This window comes from Gekko japonicus, unplaced genomic scaffold (genome assembly GCF_001447785.1).
Source record: "Gekko japonicus isolate JY-2015 unplaced genomic scaffold, Gekko_japonicus_V1.1 scaffold254, whole genome shotgun sequence".
NCBI classification, from domain to species: Eukaryota; Metazoa; Chordata; class Lepidosauria; order Squamata; family Gekkonidae; genus Gekko; species Gekko japonicus.
The window spans coordinates 350,093-371,700 of NW_015172010.1; the positions used below are offsets into that span (position 1 = coordinate 350,093).

General features: G+C 42.5%; 1 protein-coding gene across 2 annotated transcripts in view; it reads right to left on the reverse strand.

The window, feature by feature from the left end:
* Nucleotides 1–21,608, reverse strand: part of VGLL4 (vestigial like family member 4) — a 148,696-nt gene that overhangs the window by 120,468 nt on the left and 6,620 nt on the right. Inside the window, exons 1-2 of one of the 2 annotated variants that reach the window (XM_015420243.1) lie at nucleotides 7,963–8,228; nucleotides 1,459–1,535 (exon numbers count right to left, since the gene is read on the reverse strand). In XM_015420243.1, the coding sequence (XP_015275729.1) occupies nucleotides 1,459–1,522 (64 nt within the window). In that variant the 5' untranslated portion in view covers nucleotides 1,523–1,535; nucleotides 7,963–8,228. Of the gene's footprint in view, nucleotides 1–1,458; nucleotides 1,536–7,962; nucleotides 8,229–21,608 lie in introns of those variants that run through there. The other variant, XM_015420242.1, reaches the window with a different exon arrangement.

The following is a 21,608-nucleotide window of genomic DNA, read 5'->3' on the forward strand; positions in this document are numbered from 1 at the left end:
AACATTAGGATACACACTAGCATATGACTTAACAAGTCTGGACCTTTAATGCACATAAAAACTCATGTACACAGCCTACCTAGAACACACAAATATGCACAAAGGGAAAGATGCAGCAATAGCATACTGTCAGTGTATATATACTATTCCTCAAATTCTTTCTACAGATTCTCCATGTCAAGTACACAGAAGAGAACAGAGGGTGAAGCCTGCAAAAGAATTATAAAATACAGAACAGGCAGAGTTGGAACACAGGGCAAAGCCTACAGAAGAATTATAGAACTGAAGAAACCAGTTCATATGTAAGAATATTGATTAATCAAGAGATGAATAACCTTAAGTCAACAAAATAGGCAAATAACCATCACTATTGTTTGTTGGTAACTATTTGTACAGTGCCCACTGAGTGTTAGAAACAAACAATCACAGGTCAATGTCAACATCAATGTTTGAAATGGTTTATATGGGAATTCTTCCAGCTTCACTTTTTTTGGCACCTGGTTTCATTTTCACTAGCAGTTCACAAAGCTTGTTGTGGTGGTATAGTTTATGCACTGAAAATGGATGCAGCCTAAGACAGAACCTAGTAAGTAACTAAAAAGTCTCCCTTAATCTTCAACGGATAACAGGAGGCGATCCAATCACCTGTTCGCTATAACTCTCGATTAACCCTTCATAGTGATATTGCAATTCTAAACATCTGCACCAAGAGTAACACCATGGCATCTTTTGACAATGCAGTAGCAAAGCTGTGGCTCTTATGCAAGTCTAATGTCGACTGGCTATGAAAAAGCAAGGGACGTCTCAAAGTGGGATTTTAACAGAACGCTAGGCGAAGGCTGCCATTGGTGTTCTTATTTCATCCTGAAAAAAACAAAAGCTAGTTTTCTGAATCGTCATTTGTATCATTGTAAGTTACTTTGCAACTGGTCTACTTTGGAGGAACTATTAGTGATTTCCCCCTGGAACTTGTATAATGCCCTGACCTGGATAGCCTGATCTCATCGGATCTTACAAGCCAAGCGGGGTTGGCCTTGGCTAGTGTTTGAATGGGAGACCACCAAGGAAGTCCAGGGACACTACAGAGAGGCAGCCAATGGCAAAATACCTCCGAACGTCTCTTGCCTTGAAAACCCCACAGAGTTGCCATAAATCATCTGTGACTTGATAGCAAAAAAAAAAAAATTATATAACACTTTCTAAATTAACAGAATTTCAACAATTGTTCTCCGTCACATGCATGCAAAGCTCTACGAGAAAGACAATAAACTGATAGCACAGAGTGAATCCATTTAGAAGTCTCTTACAGACTAAAAAAATTCTTAAATAATTTCTATTCATGTATGCATTTTATCTTGAAACTGTGGAAGGCTGATTGGCCAGAACCCAAACCAAGTACATAGCAGCTGTACTTTACCAAGACTCAGAGTGAAGCCATAAGTTCAGTTTTAGACTTACGTTTCTCATCATCAGCATGCACTAGGGATGCTGCTCTTGACAAAACATCCAGTGGAGTCTCCATTCCTGGCAGGATCCTGAATGGAAGAGGATAATATAATATTACTGTCTGAAGAATGAACAACAAAAGGAGAAAAAGGTTTCTTCCATTCAATAGCCAGTGGACGATCATAATATAGGGGCTTCATTAGCAACGCCTTGAAAAAATATAGCATACAATATTTAACACAAAAAAGTTTACTTGAAAATCAGTACACATTTTTTTGGAGAAAAAGGTTTCTTCCATTCAATAGCCAGTGGACAATCATAATATAGGGGCTTCATTAGCAACGCCTTGAAAAAATATAGCATACAATATTTAACACAAAAAAGTTTACTTGAAAATCAGTACACATTTTTTTAAAGTCTAACTTTAATTAATCTTTATTTATTCAATTCAATTTATTACAGGTCTATATGACCGAAGTCTTGACCAAGAGAAGATGCAAAAGGGGGATAAAATAAGCACATAAAATAAACATAACATATGACAAGGTGCATAATCACAATCACATAAAACCCAGGCTGAGCCCAGGGATTAAAAATTACCTAACTACACTTGGGGCCAATTAATATTGTGAAATGGAAGGTTTATCCCTGCCCTGCCCTGGATGGCCCATCAGTAGAGAAATGAACCAGTTCATGAACTAAAGTTCATCATGAATTTTGGCTGGTTCAGGGTTTGCAAAGCAATGTTTGTGAACTGAACAACCACCATGAACTTCCATTAATTTTGATGCAGTTCATAGTGGTTCCTGAAGAGCAGAAAGCAGGGAGCCATTTAAACCCCTGCTTTCTGCTCCCCACTGTTCCCCGGTAGGGTTGCCTACTCTGGGTTGGGAAATTCCTTGAGATAAATAAGAGAGCAGGATTTGGGAACAGGAGAGACTTCACTTTGGGATAATGCCATGCAGCCCTCCAAAACAGCCATTTGCTTCAGGGGAACTAGTCTCTGTCACCTGGAGGGCAGTTATAATTCCAGGAGATCTCTAGGCCCCAACTGCAGGTTGGCAACCCTACTCAGCAACCCAAGCCTGCCAGCTCTTCTCCAGTGTTTATATCCATCCTTGGTTCTCAGCCACCTCCTCCTGCTCCTTTGCTTTCTGGTTCAGACTCTGCAGGTTTGGGAAGGAATTAGGGATGTTTCTTAAATGGTCCATCTGAATTTCTCCCTGGGATTTGGGGGTTCCAAATAGCTCAGTCTTGTTTCTAATGCATTCAGAATCCTCCATTCAGAATTTGTGGGACTTTCATTGGCATCATGATTCCTCATGACACCACTGAGGTGCATAGGGCCTACTCAGATACAGAAGACCTCTTCTTCTCTTAGCAGAGAAGCGAAGAACCTTGGACTTTGCATAATTCACGACAAGCTCTTCTTGTTTGCAATAGTCCAGAAAGGCATTGACAGTAGACCTCAGTCCAACTTCAGATGTTGCCAACAAAACAGCATCATCAGTATAGAGTAAAAGTGGTATAGGAAGACCAGCTAGATACGGAGAATGTCTGGCTCTCATTTTAAGAAACGGCACCAAATCATTAATGTAGATGTTAAACAGGGAGGGGGCCAACAAACATCCCTGTCTAACTCCCTTCTGCACTGGAAAAGAGTCTGTCCTGACTCCTGAAGAATTCACCCGGACCAAGGCAGATGTATTAGAATAGAGAGCCATAATCAATCCCAGTAGTCTGCGGTCAATATTGGTGTTCAATAACTTCTCCCACAATCTGCGACGAGAGATAGAGTCGAAGCAGATAAGCTTCCACATGGTTAACTGATGCCAACATCAGTTAACTGATGCCAACTGATGCTAAGGTCTTGTTCATACAGACTTTTTAAATCCATGGCTTCTGCAGGCAAAGGATTTTTTAAAGGTTTCACACATGTAGAAGATGAAATGCACACACACCCCAGATTAAGGATTCATTAACTGCAGGAGGACAATGTTTTACCCTTAAGGTGTATGAAACCTTTTTTAAAAGCCTATTTGCCTTCAGAAGACAAAGTGAGCTAAAAAGCCCATATGAAAAGGATCTTTAAAAGCATTTATGGTCATGGTCATGCTGGATGACTGACTCTCAGCACCATGAATATATAAAGCTACCAACTTGCCATCCTGTTTTGCTCTTTTCGACAAACAATGGATGGTGTCAGTTAAACATCAAGAAAAAGATTGGTCTGTTTCCTAACTTACAGAAGACAGAGACGTCCATGGGGTGGGAGTTCAGCTCCCCACCCACCTAACATCCCTTGCTTTCTCATAATGGCTGTCCAGAAAAGGTAGTTACCCACGGGGTCTATAGGACAGCTGCCTCTATTCATATTGTCTTGGTCACCCTGCCCACCTATCCATTGCTTTCATTTACACTAAACAGGACAGGAGATCAAGAGAAATCTCTCCGTTTATTCTTTTGTAAGACAACTGGCATTCCCAGAGCTCTGCATGCCTAACAAGCCAAGTCATCATTGCTATGCAACACACAATCCAGAACATTTAGCTTAAAATCCGTGAGACAACCCTGAAAAAGTCCCGGGTGCCTAAAAATGTGATACTGGTGCCTAGGAATCTGAAACATGTTCCCAGTGCTTCCAAGAGTACATAAAAATCCATCACTTTAAGTGTTTTTTACAACTATACAGAGTCCAATAATAAGACAAAGATAAAAGAGAGGCAGGCACAAAACATGGTTTAAAAAAAAAAAAGCAAGCTACTGCTAATGCCAAATAGATTTGTCAGCTCTTTAGGAATTTTATAGACACCTAGGCAGGTCTGCTCAGACACAACAGCTTAACTCACATCCATGGCCCTACTACAAGCCCTGCTGCTTACCTTCTGACCTTGATGTTGGCTGCCTGCCAGGTTCCACAGCAGGATGGCAGACTGACTCATTCATTCACAGCCCACTTGCAGCTCCAATATGGACCACGACAGCTTGGACTACTGCTGTTTCTGCCTGCCTCTGTGTGACTAAACACTATGGCTCTCTTCAGACATCACAAACAAATCAGAGTTTATTCATGATGAGCGCATGCCCCATATCCTCGGGTTTCAATGCTCCCTTTCCTTTTCTCCTCCTCTTGTATGTGCAGCTGTGATTTAAATCTTCCTTGTTTAAGATCTTTATCTTCGACCGAACTCTAGTTTGTTATAACTTCCAAATGTGGGTGTTTTCATAAACTGGAGTATGTTTCTTTTGGGTTTTTTTTTTGGGGGGGGGTAAGTATTTTGTGTGCGTGTATGCCTGGAAGTTATGGCTGACTTCTGGTGACCCCTAATGGGGTTTGGATGTTTCAGAGAGGTGGCTCACTGTTGCCTGCCTCTGCATCCTAGCCCTGGTATTCCTTGGAGGTCTCCCTTCTAAGTACTTGCCAGGGTCAGCCCTGCTTAGCTTCCGAGATCTGACAAGATTTGGCTTGCCTGGGCTATCCAGGTCAAGGGCGAGTATGTTTCTTTTTGAATAACTGGGAGTCTAAACCAATTCTAAACTGTGATTTAGAATCCCCAATACTCAGAAAGTAACAGCCACATCTGAACACCACAATGAACTAGGGTTAGATGGAAAGACAAGAGGACTTCAAACTTGGATCTGTGCGTGAGAGCTGGAGAGAGGGAGCACACGAGTCCAGGAATAAACCAGATCCATGCTCATGACATCTGAATGCAAGCTATGGATTTGAGGAAATATCACATTCCTTCCACTTCAAAAGTGCTCGTTTATCTTCCTAACTCATCAGTCCCTAAAACATTCATAGAAGACCTCAAACAAGCCACTACGGGCTGGTTTTAAAAGTCTGACCTCCCTGCCACCAAGCAACCACACTCCATTGTCTAATCCAAACTGAAATGTAATTAGCCAAAGAACATTCAATAGAAACAGTCATAAAGTGACACTGCTCAAGAGCCTCTGCTGACCCTGCTTGCTTGCAGAGAATGCTGCATCCCTCTTTTTGACAAAAAGATGATAGCTCCTTGTCACTTCAACCAATACTTTACCTACAACATTGTCATGGCCTAATAGCCTCAACAGAATGTCAGTAAACTGAGAAAAGCAGAAGTTTAAAATCATGGAAGATATTCAATGACATCCATATAAAAAAAAAATCTCCATTAAGGGCCTGCCTCACAGGAGCTTCCAGCATCTTAGTCTCACCTGCTCTACAATTATACCAAACTATAATTTAGATATGATCTGCAAGAGTGGTTTGATAGTGGAAGATCCTGCCTCTGGGTAAGGCGGTGGACTGGAAGGATTTCAGGTTCTATGACTACTAATAAGCAAGCAAGTAAAAATTTACAGCGTATTTTAAGGGCATATTGGGCTTTTTAGCAAGTGTTTTCACCCTGTCCCAGAAAAAAGCCTCATACGTAATTTTACATAAGAAGAACCACTGTTTGGTTTCATTGTAACTCCTCCTTAATTAGAAAAGCAAATTATGATTTTCAATTAAATTTGTCTGCTTGAAATGTGAACTAAAGTGTGCTGTGTCCCTGTGGGAAAGGATTGAGTTAAATGACCTTCAGACACTTCCACTTCTACATAACTACTTAACTGTGCCTTTAAACTAGCCGCAATTGTTAACTGTCCTGGAAGGGAAAAAAACAAACCCTGCAATGATTCAGTTTCAAAACTAAGCAGGTTAGTTTAGTTTTCTTTCTTCAGGATGCAACATTCCATCATGTTGCCAATTCACCCTGTTGGAGGAGTCTGCTGAAATTGGTTTGTGTGGATGAAGTTTTCGACCGAGCAAGAAAAGCAACACATTTCCCATTCTTAAGGGGCACAAGAATCTCCACCATGAAACCAGAAATATGTGTGTGTGTATATATCCATTCTGCAGAGCTTTATCAGCTTCACATTCCTTCATGGCCGGAAGTAACTTCTTGCACACCTTCATGGCTTCTTCAGCTGCTGTCCCTTATTGACTTGCAACTCAGATTACACTTTACCTTAAGGAACTTCCCCATGCCTCTCACAGTCTGAATGTGCCCTGAATGTAAACCAAGTTACATCGCAACTGTTGAGGAATTATGTATTAACAAATAAATAAAATACCTATCAACAATGCGAACAGCATCCATGGGGTGCAGGCAGCATTACTACATCAATTTTCACAGAACCAAACCAAACCAGAAGATGCTCCCTTTATTCATTTCATTCATTTTCAACTAGGCAACAGGTAGCAATGTGTTTAAAAGAACTTTCCGTACAAAGGCTCTCATTGGTCTGAAATGATAAAAACCCAGGAAAACAGCCACATTACGGATAAAGCAGAAACTTTATCCAAAAACAGCAGAAACGACACTGGACCTGGAGAGTCAGAAAGGGGCGCAAGGGATGCACAATCCAGAGACAAGAGGACAAGAGCAGAGCACTACTGCTATCACGGCCAAAAGAAGAACGGCAAACCATCAAGCTGTCACTACAAGATCTAGCAAGTCAGACCTTGCCCATTAGAGAAAGCTGTGGACCAGAGAGTACTGCCAGGGCCCTGTGGCAAGTCTAGACACATGGAGCAGTGGCGGGGTAAGGACAGGGATGGCAGAAACAATACAGAACTTCACTGATCTGCACTGTGACTGCCACTTTGTGCTCTCCCAGCACCACTCTTTTACTACCTCTCCTCTTTTCGTACAGCCAGGCAGGGATGTTTTATTGCTGCATTCTGTACAGCTCTCGGCATGTAGCTGGTCCCGAACTGCCTATTGTGCCAGTGTGCTCATGCTCAATGAGTAAAGGTAGAGTGCTACAAAAGCGGGTAAGTCACTGTAAAGGAGAAAGCTAAGGAGCGGGCTTGAGAAAGACAGGAAAGCGCACATCACATGAAACCAGGCAGCCTTTCGTTCTTAGAAAATTAGGTAGGAGGGCAGACTAAACCAGGCGTCCTGGCCCAGGCAGGTTCCCTAAGAATTAGATCCGGGAGTCAGAACACATTTCATCAGATATTCCCTCTGGATTTCTTCGGGTGCTCAATATTCTTAAGTAAAAGTCAAACAAAGCCCTCAGAACAAGATATTTCTGTACAGCGCACCAGACTCGACAGTGTAACTCACCCCTTCATCATCACCCTCTTTGCGTGTATATTTAGACTATAAAACGATCTACAGAAGCAAGTTCGGGACAATCTCAGCTCCGAAGGTCCCGGGAGCCTAATTTAGGGCCAGAGACTAATGTCAAAAGTTGGGTCCGGCACTATGAGGGCATCCCGTGGACCGTGGGGCCAGTCTCGCCCCATCCGCTGCCAAAACACTCGGCCTACAACGAGACCAGGCTGAGCTGGCTTCGTCCCCAATTCTGCCGGCGCTCCTGCAGGGGGCCGCCCAGCCGCTCCTAAGCATCCGGGGAGCGAGGCACCAGCCTGCCCGCCCCGCGCTCCCCCCGACCAAGTTGCACCGCGTTTCCGCCGTCCCCCCCCCTCCCAAAAGGCGCTCCCGGCGCGTCCCTCTGACCGGTGCCCCCGCTTACCAGTTTGCACGAGCTTCGCGCTGCTGGGTGCCTTCCCCTCCTGCGGTGCCGGGCCAGGAGGGAAGCGGCGAACAACGTGCCCCCCGCCGCTCCACCAAGCGCCGCTCGCCGCTCCGGCCGCCGGCCTCGGCTGCGCGGGCTCTCGCCGGGGAGCGCCCTCCTCGGTGATTGGCTGGCCGCTCGTCTGGTCCCCAAACAATGCGAGCCTTGCCGAGTCAGCAGTGGCGCTCGGAACCCCGCGCGGAGCGCCGCCGTGCACTGGCCGAGAGAAGAATCCCAGGAATGATGGAATTCTCTTCCTAGCAGGTGGGGAGAGCCCGGCTGCTCCATTGGCTGGCAAGCCCATGAGATCAGCATACATTAGGCTAATCAGGCCCTGACATCACATCCTCAGCAGGTAGAAATTGCTGGGGGGGGGGGGCAGATTGAGAGAGAGAAAGAAAGGGAAAACCTCCCGACAACGGAGAAGAGTTAAGAAGAGAAAGAAATTCTCACTGGGCTGAGCTCGCCTTAGTTCCTCTCTCCAGAACCGGGTTGCAGTTGGCAATGCGCGGCGAGCCCCTTCTGACTGGAGTTCAGATACAAAGCAGGCTGGCTTGTTGGACAAACTACATCCGTTCCCAGTGGGGCTCTCATGTTGTGGCTCCGGGAAGCAAAGGAACCAGGTTGGGCTGGTGTAGTTGCTCATACTTTGTTTTGACGGTTAGACGAAGCCTTCGGTCTCCTGGAAGCCAGTAGTACAGCCAAGCTACTCGGTTTCAGACTATGGTATCCTGCAAGCAGAGAGGTGGAGTTTTTTTTTTTTTTGGAGGGGGGGTGAAATAGAATGACTAAAGAACAGGATTATAAAGAACTGACCGAATTTTGCACAGTACTCTTCCTCAGTTTGCTGCTTTCCAGGCCCGTAGCTAGGATTTTTTAGTTTTTTGGGGGGGGCTTTTAAAAAGTCAGGGGGCACTGAAATTCACACATGGCCCCTGCTTCTCCCCCAAAGCATAAAGGGCTCCTATTCTGTCTGAAATGCGGCATGGAGGGGTATAGTCCTTTACAATTTCATCACAACTGATAAGAGAAAATAAGCACTTGAAAGCAATGGAAAGAAATAAAGAACGGAATGTCGTTTCAGATACTACTAAACAATTTTTATTTATGTATTTATTTGCATTTTCCTCCTCTTTGGAATTGGGTGTGAGGGCTGAGCTGGGCTTTTGTCCTTGAAAAGCAGAATGCTGTCCTGAACCTGCACACTAACTTACACCTTCTCGTATTGCAACCCTAAAATCAAGGTCTCATTTCCCTCTGGCATGGTTGGATCCTGAGTTTGCTTATTTTCCTTGTCCCTAATCCTTTCCCATTTGTGCTGTATATTACTACTACTACTTGTTTTAGCACCCCAGTGCTTTATAATCAAAAGGAAGCAATTGAGATTAGAGAAATGGCAAGGAGAAAGGGGAGCTTAATTGTTTTCCTCACTGCTGGTTCAATGCCCCCCCTCAGTAGTTTCTTGTCCCACGGCATTTGAAATAAGCCTTTTTTTGTGTGTTCACATAGAAGTAGAATCACCTGACCAAGATTAAAGCAAATAATATCCCATGGTAAGCAGGGAGAGGATTATAAACAGACCACTAAAGTATGAAATCCATGCTGCCCTCATGGTAAATATCATATGGTTATAAACATAGGTTGTTCACAAATTTGTGAAAGTGAGCTAAGTGAAATATTATGCTGGAAAAACTAACAGAAATTCCTTGGAAAAGGGAAATGTAAAAGCTACACTGTCCTAGCAGGATGCCTCTTTAGTATGACCTCAGCCACTTGTCTTTGTGGATGCAGTTGCTTTGGTGAAAAATGGATCACATCAGTTAACAACAGAAGCATGAACAACTGGATAATATGAGCAAAACTGATTGCTAAAATAAGATGAGTGAATCAGCTGTCCTGGACAGTTTTCAAGTGGAAAACCGTCCTAATTGAAAAGAAATGTAGAAAAAAAATAACGCAGCATGTGAGAATGAGTCTTTTGGTATTCTGTCTAGCCTGAGACGCATAGCCCAAGTTCAATAGGCTTTAGCCTTCCATCTGGTATTATTGCATGTTTACTACTGCTGATGACATCAGAGACTGTTTCCCTGGAAACATTTTGATGCCAGACAACTTATAAAGCTGGCATGTACTGGAACAGAAAGACACAAAACTGGCCCTGGAGAGGCACATGCAACTATAAATATCAAGAATAATTTATACTACTCAAAGGCCATCACAAAATCTTAGTAAGCTTGGTGTCAGTAAAGGTCACCATCAGTACCCCTGGGATTTTTACAATTTTGTCTCAGTGCAGTTGATTCTTGGAGTTTTTAGCTCCACTCACATCTTGCCTTAATAAAATTATTGGTCACAGTTAGCAACTGACATCAGCTTTGTAAAATGTACTTCAAGGAAACGTTAATCTAAAACAAGTCACTTCACTCCATATGCAAATAATTTGAGCAAACATTTCAGCATTGTTCAGCGCTAAACCTCCCACTTCACACAGCCTGACATCTAGACGCACTCAAATAACAACATATAGTCAAACTGTATCAGAAATGCTCCTCAGCAATGACACCGTTGTCCATATGGAGAGACTTGAGAGTCCTCTTCAAAAGTCCTTTGAAAAAGACAGGTTTCATTCATGCCAACTTCACATTGTGTCAAACTGAACTAATTCCAGAGAGGTGAGAAGATGCCCCAAACTTTGTTATACTTGGTAACTTTAATAGTTATCACAGCAACAAATGGCTGTAATTAATTTGTATTTAGATACCCTTTGCCCTCCTCATGGCGAGATTAGAAGATCCTTCTTACTCCTGGAAGGGGAACATAACATCCGGGCAATGGGGACAAGCCATGTGTAAATATCAAATAAACTAACAAGGTAGAAGCAGCCAGTTGCAAAAAGAACAGCCAAGTACTTTCGGAGTTTATTCTCCATGTTTTCATGTCCCAAGGCCATTTTTGTTTGTTCTACATATAGTCATTGACCAAGATCAAAACACCTATTCACCTAGTTCCATGCATCAGAATGCACGTTGAGCTTGTGCTTCTTGCACAGCATTCCCTGCATGCTACATGTACCAAGACTTTTGAAACTGAGGAACATTGTGCTATGCCGGTTAATGCCACCATATTATGGGAATCTGTTGAATCCCGCTCGGTTAGTGTAAGCCCCGTCGGCTGGCCTAACTAGCTGTTTGGGCTCCAGTCTTTACAAATAATAGTTTTCAAGAAAAACAGCCCCTGGACTTAACAACAATCCAGATGTTGCCCTCCATCATACGCACCCCTTCCAATGTTGACTAAAAGTGTTGCATATGACATTCAAACTGAAATGTAAGAGAAATATTGTAAATGGATGGGGTGGTTCAAACATGCCATAATTTTTATAGCTTCAGATTCCATGACAAAGTAGCCCTGTGATATAGTAAGCCATGGAGTTCAGTCAGACTACAAAGAATGTATTTACTATGGGCATGCGGCAGTTGCAGTACAAGGCATATTTAATTTACATGCAAAACTTCAGTGGTCTCTGTTCACCATCACCACTCTTCTATTTACAAAATTTGGTATAAGCATCATATTGCTAATATGAGAAAACTCTCAGAATGTTCACAATAGCAGGAACATCGTTATGTATTAATTATTAAAATGTGGTACGGAATTTGCCAAGTATTCACCAATCTGCCCAGACCTGGATAGCCCAGGCTAGCCCAATCTCATCAGTTCTCCAAATGTATGCAGGCTCAGCTGTGGTTAGTACTTGGTTGGGAGACCACCAAGGAAGTCCAGGGTTGCTATGCAGAGGCAGGCAATGGCAAACCACCTCTGACTATTTCTTTGCATTGAAAACCCTGTGGGGTCACTTGTGACTTGATGGCACAAAAAAGAATTTCACCGATGAGTCCTTGATTAAGTAAAAGGCCTCGTTTAGTGGAAGGGGGGCATTAGATTCAATCCAGAGGGTAGAAACTGGTGCCACTAAAATCAAGAAGATTTGCATCCAAGGCCCTGTTCGCACAAGGCGTTTTGGGCCGGGAGAGGGATGGATCGGGGCCGCAGCAAATGGGCGCGATCCCACAGCAACATCTGGGAATCGTGCTGTGCCCGTTCCCAGCCCATTCCCAATCCGCCCCTCCCAGCCAAACCCCGCAGCAAAAAAGAACCACCTACCTAGGTGGTTCTTTCCGAAAGGCCGCATCACTGCCAGCCGTGGGATTGCCGGCGCGTCTTTCCGCCGGCGCATCTCCGGCCTCCGGCCGTACTGCGCATGCTTGAGCACAGCGTCTCTTTTTTGGTGCGGCTTTTAAAAGCCGCACTTTGGCCAGTGTTTTCCCTGCCGTGTGGCAGGGACCCAAGTCTATCTACATGTTCCACAAAATACTTCCTTTTGCAACTGAATGAAAGAATACCTCACAAAGTGGCCTGCTAGTTAAAAGAATAACAGATTTAGCTGTGATTCCCAATAACGTTAAAAGAGTACTCAAAGCCCAAGTCAAGTTCCTATTATCAGTGGAAAAATAATTTTATGGTCTTTGATCCAATATACCCAATATACCAGTCCTGTTTATGTATACTTTTATGTATACTATGAAGTAAGTTTTGCTGAATTGATAAGAGACTTGCTTAACAAGTCTGTAGAGGCATGTGTATCACAGGCAACCACTTACTGTATCAAATGCACCTTTGAGCATATATCCCGAGTGGCTGTCACCTCTGTGGTTTCTCCCATGCCAATGTGTGTTTCCTAACAGCATGCTTAGCTTGTCACACAGGAGATGCTTCTTCAGGTTGGAAAGGTAAATATGCAGTTAGTGGAACCATAAACCGTTACATGAATGCCTATCAATGTGATGGAAACCATGAAACGAGTGGCATTAAGTGTACATGTAAAGATTAAAATGGATCTCTTTGTGGGCAACTGCCGGTTTGATAGGAAGGACTCACTATAAGTCTCCCTGCAAAAGTACCCCAAATTCTAGGACATTGTGCAAGCTTTTATGGTTGACCAATGCCTTATTTGAACATATGGAAGATAAAAGTCAAGTATCAGTTGACATTACAAGAAGCCAAGTAAAGTAACTATGTAATTGTTTTAGCCACATTATAAAACTTAAGATACACATACATGAAGAACAGCTTGTAACTAATAAAGATTCATTAGGAATGTTTGGCTATCTCTTATATGGAGTTCCAAGTTTTTGTACTTTCTGTTTTCAAGGGGGGGGGGAATAATGAAATTCATTTTGGACTACTAAATAAACACATACACCTTTTGTTCGGTTTCAGTAGCTTATTCAGCAATGATATCACTGTCTGTGTTGGGATAGGTAGCCTGTGTACCAACACTGTACTGTATAAATGGGGAAAGTGGGGTACAAGAGGTAATGGTTCTTACCTTTAAAGCCCTTTATGGCCAGGGTCCGACTTACCTGAGGGACGCCTTTCCCTATATATACCCCAGAGAGCACTACGGTCAGGGAATCAAAATCGATTGGCCCTCCCAGGCCCTAAGGATGCCAGGCTGGCTGTAACCAGGGCCAGGGCTTTTTCGGTGGCGCCTCCGTCCTGGTGGAATGAGCTCCTGGAAGAGATCAGGGCCCTGCGGGACCTTTTACAGTTCCGCAGGGCCTGCAAGACGGAGCTCTTCCACCAGGCTTTCAATTAGGAGCCACCACCATCACTAGTTACCATCACTAGTAACTGTCACTAGTAACAACTGTATAGCCTAGTTCCTGGTGAACTATCGACAGCCTGTGCACATCAAGTAAGATCAATGCTCAAAATGAACACCATATGGTATGCACACATGCAGCACCACCATTGCTTAACGTCGCTAGCACTTAATATGCAATAGTGTATTGTTTTAATGAATTGTTTTAATGGTTTTAATGATTTGATTGTTAATCTGTGTTTTATGTGTACGAGCCGCCTTGAGCCTGCTTTGGCGGGGTAGGGCGGGATATAAATTGGAATATAAATAAATAAATAAGAAGAAAGTTAATTATTGATACGTAGCTCCAACATTTTAAAAAAATCTAGCAATACAAATTGATCTGAGCTATATGAGTATAATTCAGAAATAAAATAAAACATTCCATGTATTGTATGGCATATAAACTAGTAAAAATAAAACAAGACATTCCTGCACAAGAGAATTAATTATTTAATATACAAAATAATATGGTTATCATCACAAAAAATGCCATTGTTACACACAAATCTAACTTTTCATGTGAAAGTACCAGACAGTTTAAAGCTGTTGTTCTAGGGTGATAGTTTAAGTGTTATCAGGTAGGAATGAAAATGAAGGAGGCTTATTATCATCGATACCTCTAGACTCTCACAGACTTCTGCTAGCAGCTCAAGACAGCAGACAAGGATATGACTACCCAGTGAGCTTCATAGCTTAGGAGGGACTTGAAGCCAGGCTTCCATGGCCCTAGCATAACACTTTGTCTAGTGCACCTCACTGCCTTTCACATTGATTTCATTATGAAGATACTGTTGCTGAAAGATCTGACGTAGCATATACTCATGCTCTCATAGCACTATGATGAGTATATCATAATGTCTAGACAGACATTTTGAAGAGTCTCAATCACAGCTGGTTTATCCTTTCATCCTGCCTACCTTGTGAATGAGGTATTCCAAAAAGGACTAGAATGAGGAGCCAGTTGTTCTGTATTCTGCACAAACAAAAATCTTTCAGGCCAACAGTCAACAGGTAAGAATGGATACCTGGGTGGCATTTAGATCACCTGATTCTGAATTTGTTGTTAACTGAAAACATCACCACAGTATGCTGAGGCACTGAAAAGAGCAGATGGCATGAATTATTAGGAAATATCTGAATGGAAGCAGCAACTATAATGGAATCACAGTGGTTTGAGGTATCAGACCCGTGATTCCTTTAACCCACTATACTGTGTCCAGTTGTTGCCAGCCAGAACAGAAGGCTATGGGAATGGTGGAGTGTGGTAATCATCCTCAACGATGGCAGCATACCAAAGAACGGGGGTCCGCCCTGGTGCAGCTTGAAGAAGGTTCTTGAAGGGGGCCCTCGAAGCCATCCTCGTGCTGAATGTTTTGTGCAGTTTTGGCTGCAGCCAGTCAGGGTGCAAGAAAGTCAGAGCATAGCAAAAAGCACCGTCGGATCAATAAGCTAGACTTCCCCTTTCTCCAAGACTGAAGCAAACTTCCTTATCAACAACCAAGCCAACCCACTGAAAGCTGCTACAGAAATTGCCAGCCTGCAGGTCATTTTCTTCAATAGTCTAGCCTTTCTCTCTTCCTTTCCTTGCACCCAGCTTAGCCAGATCTTGCAAAGCAGTAGTTAGGGTGTTGCCTAAGGTTACCAGATTTTTTTGGTGTCTGTCCCCTTTTGGGCTGTTTTTTAAAAAAACTGATTAAATGTCCCCTTTTTGGGTTGGGAGACTGAGTCTGTTTTACCCTACAGTCCCCCAGTGGAGGCAAGCTTCAGCTTAAATAGTACAGGAATTTAAAATGAGATTTGTCATAGTGATCAGTTGTTTGAAGTAGTCAGGAAATATGTCCTCCTTTTTGCTTTTCAAAATGTGGTAATCCTACTGTTGCAGCAAGATAAAACAATCTTTCCCTCTCTTAATTTCTCTCCCTCTTTTCCACACATTTCTCATACGTTTCGGTCTCCCTCCACCTAATTTTTCCGTGTCCCTCCCCCCTTTATTTTCACTTCTTGGTCTCAAAACCTTCTCATACCTATCCTGCTTGATGACATAATATATTTAAAAGTACTATAGTAGCAAACCTTTGTTAATATTATGAACAGAAAGCACTGGGTTTGCTAGGCACTGTACATTGCACTGGTTCTACTGGGCTTCTAGCCCCCCCCTCCCCTGCTTGGACTGTGAGTCTGTGCTTGACAGCAGCTGGCATTGCCACAAGGGCACTGGATTTGCTGGGTGCTGTACAGTGTACTAGTTCTGTTGGGCTTCCAGCCCCCCCTTCCCGCTTGGACTGTGATTCTGTGCTGGACACTCCGTGATTACACTGGTACTGCTGGGTACTCTGCACTGGTTCTGCTGGGCTTACAAAAATGTGATGGATTTTTTTGTTGCTGCTGTCAAGTCATAACTGACTTATGGTGACCCTGTGGGGTTTTCAAGGCAAGAGATGTTTGGCAGTGGTTTGCCATTGCCTGCCTCCACATCAGCCCTGCTTAGCTTCTGAGATCTCAGGAGATCAGGCTGTCCTGGGGCTAGCCAGGTCAGGGTTAGACTGAGAGTAATGTGACTGGCCCAAGGTCACCCAGCAAGCTTCCATGGCACAAGTGGGGATTCAAGCCTGGATTTCCCAGATCCTATTCCAACACTTTAAACACCACACCATGTTGGTTTTCATGATGGAATAGCATGTTGGAATTTGATTTTTTTTTTTACTGGCATTTTTATACATATGAAGTTAAATAAAATAATTTTTTTCACTGTCATCATTTCTTTTCTGGCCACTGAAAAAACTTTGTTCTGCTGCTTCAGACCAACACGGCTACCCACCTGAATCCATTTTGGCGGCATTATTATTATTTGTTTTATTTCATGATTATTACTGAAAATAATTTTGTCGTATAGAAGAGGGGCTCTGACCTGGATAGCCCCAGCCTAGCCTGATTTCATCAGATCTCAGAAGCTAAGCAGGGCCAATGTGGAGGCAGGCAATGGCAAACCACCTCCAAACAACTCTTGCCTTGAAAACCCTACAGGATAGCAATAAGTCAAGAGGGGGTGTTAAAAAATTATTTGCCCCGGGCACCAAATAGGCTAGGTATGCCACTGATCCTCAACAGTCCCATCTGTCCTCCAGGGTTCTGAACCAATCCTTGTGATTTAGGCCTCATGCAACTCCAACTGGTTGTCAGCCAATCAGAGCCCGTGGAACTCCACTGGATGAGAAGGGGTGAGCCAGCCTTGGCTTAAGTGGGGTGAAGATAAACTTTTTTCCTTTGGACAGGGATTTTGTGGCTATGGAAAGGGGTATTAGCTTTTATTTGCCTTTCTAGTTAGGGTTTGGGGAGCGGCTTAGGGAAGAAAGCTTGTTTTAGTGTGACAAATAAACGTTCTGTTAAAGGCCCATCATTCCTAACTGATGTGTATAGGTTTTGTGGAAAGGAGCTCTGTGTAGTAAGAGAGCAGCCTTCCTTCAGGGTTTAATTACTTTACTTGAAGCTCGGCTACAAAGTAGCTACTTTGGGGGGGGAGTTTGTAACCTTTGGGGGGTGAAATTGAGAGACAGTTTTACTTTATATATTGAAGTAGGGTTGCCAAATCAACTTACCTCGCCGGCGGGGGACTCTAGGGTGGCTCCTGGAGCGCGCACGCGCGCCGCATGCACGTCACAGGCAAGTGACGTCATGACGCCGGGCATGCTGGGGGTGGGGCCACAGCCATTTGAGGGGAAAACTCTATGTTTCCCCCTCAAATGGCTGTGGCCCTGCCCCCAGTGTGCCCGGTGTCATGACGTCACTTGCCTGTGATGTGCACGTGGGGGTGGGGTTTCCCCCGGGGCCCGATTCCACGGGGGCAGAAATCAGGCCTCCAAAGCGGGGGGAAATCCGCCCCCCGGGGGGAATTGGCAGCCCTATATTGAAGCCTTCCACACAAAGCATTTACCCTATTAAGTACATCTTTGTTCATCTTCATCTGTGTCTTGTCTAGTAAAATATCTGGTTATGCCAATAAAGGTTGATTGATTGGTAGTAAAGTATCTAGGAAACAGTGAAATCTATTGACCTCACAAATATGTATAGCCTTGATATAGCAGGTTTACAAATAAGAGACCTTTAGGGAGCACAGTACTTACACACTACCAATCCTTAATTTAAATCTTGCGTCCCCCCCTTTTATTTGATTGTCGGTGGTTGGAGTTTAGAGAATCTACAGGATTTGACATTCTTCAATCCAGGGCAGTAGCCCCAAAGCCTTCCCCCACCTCACCCCATAGCCACCCCACACGCTGTTCCATTTATATGTCATAATTAACAGGCACTGATAGACCTTATCCTTTACATCTTTGTATACTTTCCTCCCAAAAAAACATTTAAACTAATTTCTGTCACCATTCTTTGCAATGGTGAATTCCATAGGTTAATTATGCAGTGTTAAAATGTATTTTCTCTTAGTTGCAAGACAATTAAATTAGATGTTACCCAATTCTAGCATTACTGGAGGGGCGGGGAAAAATCTGTTTTCACTGCTGTCTGTAATTTTGTAAATCTGTGTCATGTACAGGGCCTGTAAAATGGAGCTCTTCCACCAGACGTTCGACTAGGAGCCACACCATACACCGAGGAATGTCCCTCTGCCCTGATGACTGGTCTAAGGACTGTAGAAATAAACTAAACTAAACTATCCCTATGCCCTGGTTTGCCATCTTTGCTGCCAGCCTGTGCCCTGGGTCTTACCATCATGTCCCCAGCCATACTTGCCGTATACCAATGAGAACTGAGCTAGTGTGAAAAAATAGCATTCAACAATCACCCAAGTTACATCATAAAGAACTGTTGCTCTTTACTTGATATGTTCCAGCATTTTGTTTTATAAATGATTGCTAATTTTATTTTTATGTTTTCTGATGTTTTAACTGTATCTGTTTTATGAATGTTGTAAGCTGCCCTGAGCTCGCCTCAGCAGGGAGAGCGGGATAAAAATCAATAATAACAACAACAACAAGAACAACAACAACAACATCAATACTTTTTAAATTTTAGGGAAAATGTAAGTCAGCCTTGCTTTACATTTTCTTTTTTTTAAGAATTTTTTTCTACAACACAGACATAACACAAACATATAACACAACAATTAACATAAAATTGGGAGTACGATATGTGAATATATACTTTAAAGCCAACTATCTGTTACTTAAAAGTTACACCTCCTTAATAGACCAATATTTTTGCAACCATTATTGTCAAAAGTTAAGTTCTTAAAGTCTAATTCTTCTCTTCACCTTGTTTATATGCTTTGTCCTGTCTTAGTATAGGTATAGTTCTCGTACCATTTGTAGAATCTCCGCCATGTGTTTTCAAATGACTCTTCAGTATGGTCCTTCAAAGTTAAAGTTAATTTGTCCATCTCTGCTGCTTCTAATATTTTGTTAATAAATTCTTCTTTACTTGGTATCTCCTGGCTCCTCCAATATTTGGCATATAATATTCTGGCTGAGGTGGTGATATATATTAACAGATAAGAGTCATCGTTTTTAAAGTTATCGGGTAAAATGTTTAACAAAAATATTTCAGGAGTAAAAGGTACATTACATTTCAAAACTTTTTGTACTATTTCATGTATCCCCACCCAATATTTCTTAGCTCTATCGCATAGCCACCACATATGATAAAATGTTCCTGTTTTGTTCTCAGACTTCCAACATTTATCAGAAAATTTTGGGTGAAATTTAGCTAACTTTTCGGGAGTTATATACCATCTACAAAACATCTTATAAATGTTTTCTTTGTACGCAATGGATTTTGTGATTTTAATATTTTCCCCCATAGTTTAGACCATTGATCAAACTGAATAGCATGACCCACATTCTGTGCCCACAAAATCACTACATTTTTAACAGTTTCATCAAACATTTTATAGTCCAGCAGTAATACATACATTTTCTTTATAAATTTCTGATCATCTGCAAGCATTAGCTTACCTATTTCTAACCATTCCTCATAAAAGCCAATATCTTTAGTGTACCTTGATTCAATCTGTACTTTCTGCCACCAATTAAAACCCTCAAGTAATTTCAGATTACATTCTGAATCCAATAAATCCGAATATCTCATAGATGGTTCTTCCGTTACCAATTTAGGGTTTGTAAAAGCTTCTAAAGGAGCAACTAGTTTTGGCATCTTACCATAAAATTGTTTTTTAATTGGTTCCCAAACTTTTAACAAAGCAGCCATTAGTATTTATGGGAATCCAATTTTCCATACCATAAAAAGGCATGCCAAGCCAACCTAATTGCATATTGTGGCCTTCTAATTTGAGGAGCCTTTGATTGTCTAATGTAATCCAGTCTTTAATCCAGGCTCATGCTGCTGCTCTATAATACAAGGTATAATCTGGAGGGCCAAAATCAGCTCTTTCTTTTGCATCCAGTAATGCTTTAAGCTTTATTCTTGGTCTCTTCCCCTGCCATATAAACTATTTCATCAGTTTGTCAATCTCTTTAAAATAGTTTTGGTTATGGAGAACTGGAGTAGTTTGGAATAAAAACATCAATCTGAGTAAGATGTTCATTTTTATAGCTACTATTTTGCCCATAAAGGAAATTTGAAGATCCTTCCACTTACTTAGATCTTCTTTTAAAGTTTTCAATAATTCCATATAATTATCTTCAAACAGGGAGCTACATTTATTCGTTAGGTTTATTCCCAAATACTTAATTTTTTTTCTGATTTCCAATCCTGATAATTCCTGCAGACCTCTTGCTTGTGGTTCCGTCATATTTTTTTACCAAAATCTTAGTTTTATTTTTATTGATTTTAAGCCCAGCTACATCCCCATATTCTTGTAGCATCCTCAATAGGAGTTCTATTGACTCTATAGGTTCTTCCAGGATGAAGGCCAAGTCATCTGTAAAAGCTAATAGCTTAAATTGTTCTCCTCTTATTTTGAGTCCTCTAATTTGATCTTCTGCTCTGATTACTTCGTTTAAAATTTCTACCTCCAAAATAAATAAGAGCAGTGAAAGTGGACATAGCTTCTTTAATAGGATCCATGGCATCAGAGATAGAGCCTTTAATATTATCTTGAATAAAAACTTGCCACTCTTTTGATTGAGAAGATGATACAGCAGCCCCCACTGCTTTGGATATCCCTGGTGAGCTTCCTCGTATTTTAGGGGGGTTGTTGGATCCAGCCATTTTTCTTCAAGAATTCTGTTTTCCAAAATTTTACCTTATATGGCCAGTACCATCGAGTCTGTGAGAGGAAAGTTAGAGAGTCCTGTCTCTTTAAGCCACAGCTCTTCTGCTCCAGACGAATGCAATCCTATCTTAGCTGTTACTGAGTGCTTATTGTATCGTACTCTAATGAATCCTCAAGTTGCAGCTCTTAAAAAATGTAAAAGATCCTTAACGAACAGCTGTAGCCAATAATCTTTCCCAACCTTCAAATGACTATTAGAGGGAGACCATTTAACACCAGGACGGAGAAAAGAGAAACCAAACCTAAAAACACTGAGAACGTAGAAATCTCTCACTTGCACCCAAAAATTGCATACGTGAAAATAGTCGAGGTGCCTACTTCCCCAAAGACAGTTTGGTGTAGTGGTTAAGTGTGCAGACTAATCTGGGAGAACCAGGTTTGATTCCCCACTCCTCCACTTGCACCTGGCTGGATGACCTTGGGCAAGCTGTAGCTCTGATAAGAACATAAGAGATGCCAATGTTGGATCAGGCCAAAGGCCCATTCAGTCCAACACTCTGTATCACACAGTGGCCAGAAATACCAGTGCCATCAGGAGGTCCACCAGTGGGGCCAGGACATTAGAAGCCCTCCCACTGTTGACCCCCCCAAGCACCAAGATGACAGAGCATCACTTGCCCCAGAGTCCCTATCTATACCTTGTGGCTAATA